Source organism: Cryptotermes secundus, unplaced genomic scaffold (assembly GCF_002891405.2).
Source record: "Cryptotermes secundus unplaced genomic scaffold, Csec_1.0 scaffold39, whole genome shotgun sequence".
NCBI classification, from domain to species: domain Eukaryota; kingdom Metazoa; phylum Arthropoda; class Insecta; order Blattodea; family Kalotermitidae; genus Cryptotermes; species Cryptotermes secundus.
The window spans coordinates 1104247-1108060 of NW_019723904.1; the positions used below are offsets into that span (position 1 = coordinate 1104247).

Here is a 3814-nt window from a genome sequence, read left to right on the forward strand (position 1 = left end):
TGTGCATAACGTCCGGTTTCATAACTTCTTTGGAGTCCGTACTAGCGGAACTGCACACGTGGGCGTTCAGAATACTACGCGAAGCAACGTCCGTTGCTGGCCACAAACAAGTAGGCCAGGCCAGACCAGACGAAGAGTCTGCTCTCTGTATCTCAGAGGGCAGCGAACTTCGGCGTTTAATGGAAACGGCCCTGAGGGGTGTATCACGATCATTAGATGCAGTCTGTGTTCTCAGTATCTCGTCTATACCCACGACCTATACGCAAAGCGGACTTGGTACAAATGGGGCTTTGTTTGTGGCTTAACACGAACCAGATTTTATCGACAGAAAAGCTGTACCTGTATGACAGGATCTATACCAAGATGCATAATATGCGATACGACAAACGGGACAACATGCAACACAACAAGACACATTTGAGAACTGCGTATTTTAAATTGACAGGCAAGAACACCGGTTCCTTAACACTGGATCGCGACCCGGCCTTCAGTCACGAGGACCTACTAATGGACATCAAACTTTCATAATAATCAAGCTAACTTGTTGGCTGAAACATTTTATATACGTGCTTGGAATTTTTTTCAGAAAAATAAATTTGTAAAAAAAACTTAATGCCGGTCACGGTAGCCGAGCGGTCTAAGGCATGTACTGTCTTCGCTCGCTCGGAAGCCGGGATCGTGGGTTCGAATCCCACTCAGGGCATGGATGTTTGTGTGCGTTTTTCTGTGTTTGTGTGCAGGTAGAGGCCTTGCAACGAGCTGATCACACGCCGAAGGAGTCCTACTGAATGTGTAAGATCTAGAAAAACCGAAGTGAACGGAGAAGTTCTTGAAGGTAGGCCTAGGCCCACTGGGGCTGTAGTGCCAAGGAAAGAAATACTGAATAACTTTCCTCCTGGATTTCCCACCAATATTCTATATGCATTCCTCGTCTCCCTCATTCGTGCTACATGCCTTGCCCACCTCATCCTTCAGATATACGGTTTGATATTCTATAAAATGCACGTCAGTTATTTCCTCTTCATTATGCATACTAGCTGAGATGGTGAAGTGTGAACATCGGCCCAATGATTAATCTCGCCCATTCTCGGGCGCTACCGCGACTTTCATCTATCTATGGCTCTACAGCCCTTGTGGGCCTTGGCCGATTGTCCGTGGTTTGAGCCCGCAAGCGAACTATACCGACCGATCGACCGCCGATTGTTGGTGACGTTAGTACCAACTTTAGCGGATAGAGGGTGTCGCGTGGTCAGCGCAATGGATCCCCACTGCCGTTAATTTCTGTTTTCTATACTGAAGCCGCTATTTCCTTGAAATAGCTCCTCATTTATCCTCATGAGGCTGACTGGACCCCGTTCCAGATCCACTACTTCTCAGAAAATCTGGTATCGACGGCAATCGAACCCGGGACCTCTGGATCTGTAACCAGGGACTCTGACCACTAGACCACAGAGGCGGTCTCTTAGCCGATTCTTCAGTTTCTTAATCATATACACAGTCGGTAGGACTCCTTGGACGGGAGATCAGCCCATCGCAATGCCGCTACCTGCATACAGGACAACATAAACAGAATAAACGCACACACAGACAGCCATGCCCTGCCAAGGGGGTTCGTACCCACCACGACTTTCAGACCATAAAATTTGCTTACACACTTACGTTTAAGCCGATTAATGCTGCTTTTACTGATGACCTTCGATTATTCAGAATAAGAGAGTACATGTTTTGAAAATAAATTTAACTTTTGGTAGTAATATTTAGTATATTTACGTCTTTCCTTCAACTCCCTTTCTTTTTTTAATCATTGCGGTACTGATGCCGCGCTTGTAACCGCCTCATACATTCATTTACTTCTAGAAGGTAAAGTTGTCCCTGTTCTTAATTAAGCACTACGCCATGAAGGCATATGGGGGAGTGGATGTATAGATCCACATTTTCTTGACCTCGGCACTAGTTGGAGGTGAATGCTCGGCTTAACGCCCCGACCGCTTTAAACCCGGGAAAGAGCCCCCGGTACCGATTGCATAGGAGGGTGGGTGGACTCCAGAGCCGGTCTGGACGACATGGAGAAGTGAAAATTCTTGACCCTGCCAGGACTCGAACTCCGACCTCTCGTCCATTTACTTGTATATTAACTTATATTTGCACTCTAAGTTAACGTGAAGTTCACTTCGCACTCTCTTCTTTTATGTGGCAAGTATTTTTTTTTCCCATCGTTGGTATAATTGTTTTCTGGTATATGGCGTAGGCACTTCGCTGAGGCCAGAAGAAGAAAAGCACTAACTTCCTAAGTTCAAGTAGGCTAGGCCTCGTTGGTTTATTATTTATTTCTACTGAAAACTATGGGTCACAAGGCGCTACCACTTGTATGCACGTAGATCAAACATTTCCACAACTGTGACTCGGTTAAATGGGGCAAATGTATGAACTGTGAAGTCGCTGTTCACAGGTTCTGGTGATGAATCTTGGAGTTACATAAAAGGCGAGAAATTTCTTGGCCCGTTGAGTGACCATCAGCTTCTCAACGACTCTGCTCCATAGAGAAAACTGTTACTGTTGTGAAAAAATATAGTTTAATATTTGTTAAACGACTTCGTTTGTGTTAATTACTTTTGGTGATTAAAAGGGAGGTTGAACGGGGCAGAGACGGGAGAAGTCATTATGGATTTTAGTCCCTCTGCTGTACGAAACCGATTAACCTCCTATATGTGAATCATGATGTGGACATTTCACTTACCTTCTGAGCCTTGCACATGGAGTTGATGGCTTGAACGTCATGGCTGGTGTGGCGTGTGTCGTGCAGGCAAAGCGGGCAGACCGGTACCTTGCACACCATGCAGTACATGGACAGGGCCTCGTCTTCGTGCTCGGAGCACTGAACATCCTTAGTCTTTGTCTTGTTTCTCAGTGCCGCCCTTCCCTGAAGTGGCTCCAGAAGTGTGTGTTTCGCCAGCGGACCGCGGGATGGGTGACAATTCTCTCGACACGTGTCACAGTACAACACTTCGCATTGCTCGCACATTACAGTCGCGTCTTCTGCGGGTTCAGTTTCACACAACTGACATTTCAGAGTTAAGTTACGTGTTTCTCCATATTTGTCTACGATACTCTGCATTGCCCTATACTTGGGCAGATTATGAGCCCCGTTTTCATCAAAATAAACCACTTTGTGGCAAACCGGGCAAGCCAACGACAAAGCACTGCTTGCTAAAGGTGGAAATAGAATGCCTTGGATATTGGGTGTACCCACGTAGCTGTTCGGACGACTGTTGCAGACAACACCGCTGTCTGTTTCGCTTAAAATCGAGAGTTTATCAACTTCCTGATAATCTGCTACCCCTAGTTCACTACCGCCGCCGCTGCTTGTGCTACCACCGCCTCCGCCCCCACCGGCTGACTCGTTCGCAAGTTCTGCGGCTTGGGTAGGGGGAGGATGTTGTGAGGCGGGTTGTTGCAGATGAACGGCACAGTTGAGACAAAGGGCGTGGTAACACGGTAACAGCACCGGGTTGTTAAATAGTTGTTTACATACCGGACACCGCAATTCTTCCTCCATTCTGCTACACAATCTCTGCTCAACTGGCGCCAAGCTAGCCGCGCGCCACGAGCTATGCGGCCGACATTGCCACGCGTTGTTGCTAGCTGCCATCTAGTGTCATAATTTGTAAGTATGATACCAGTAACGCTAGGGTCGGGGATCAAACGAAACATTTTGATATGTTACTAGGGAGGTTTCGACGATAGATGGCGACTACTGACATGGCTGCATCGCTGGATAACAGCTATTACAGAATAAGATATTTATAAGAATGTG

At 46.8% G+C, this 3814-nt stretch overlaps 1 protein-coding gene across 2 annotated transcripts in view; it reads right to left on the bottom strand.

Moving 5' to 3' along the window:
• LOC111861915 (E3 ubiquitin-protein ligase TRIM9) overlaps window positions 1-3584 on the bottom strand; it is a 422827-nt gene extending 419243 nt beyond the window's left edge. For both annotated transcript variants that reach the window (XM_023846878.2, XM_023846877.2), the window contains exon 1: window positions 2738-3584. In XM_023846878.2, coding sequence (XP_023702646.1) covers window positions 2738-3556 — 819 coding nt within the window. In that variant the 5' untranslated portion in view covers window positions 3557-3584. The remainder of the gene's footprint in view (window positions 1-2737) is intronic.
• Between the last annotated feature and the right edge of the window lie 230 nt (window positions 3585-3814).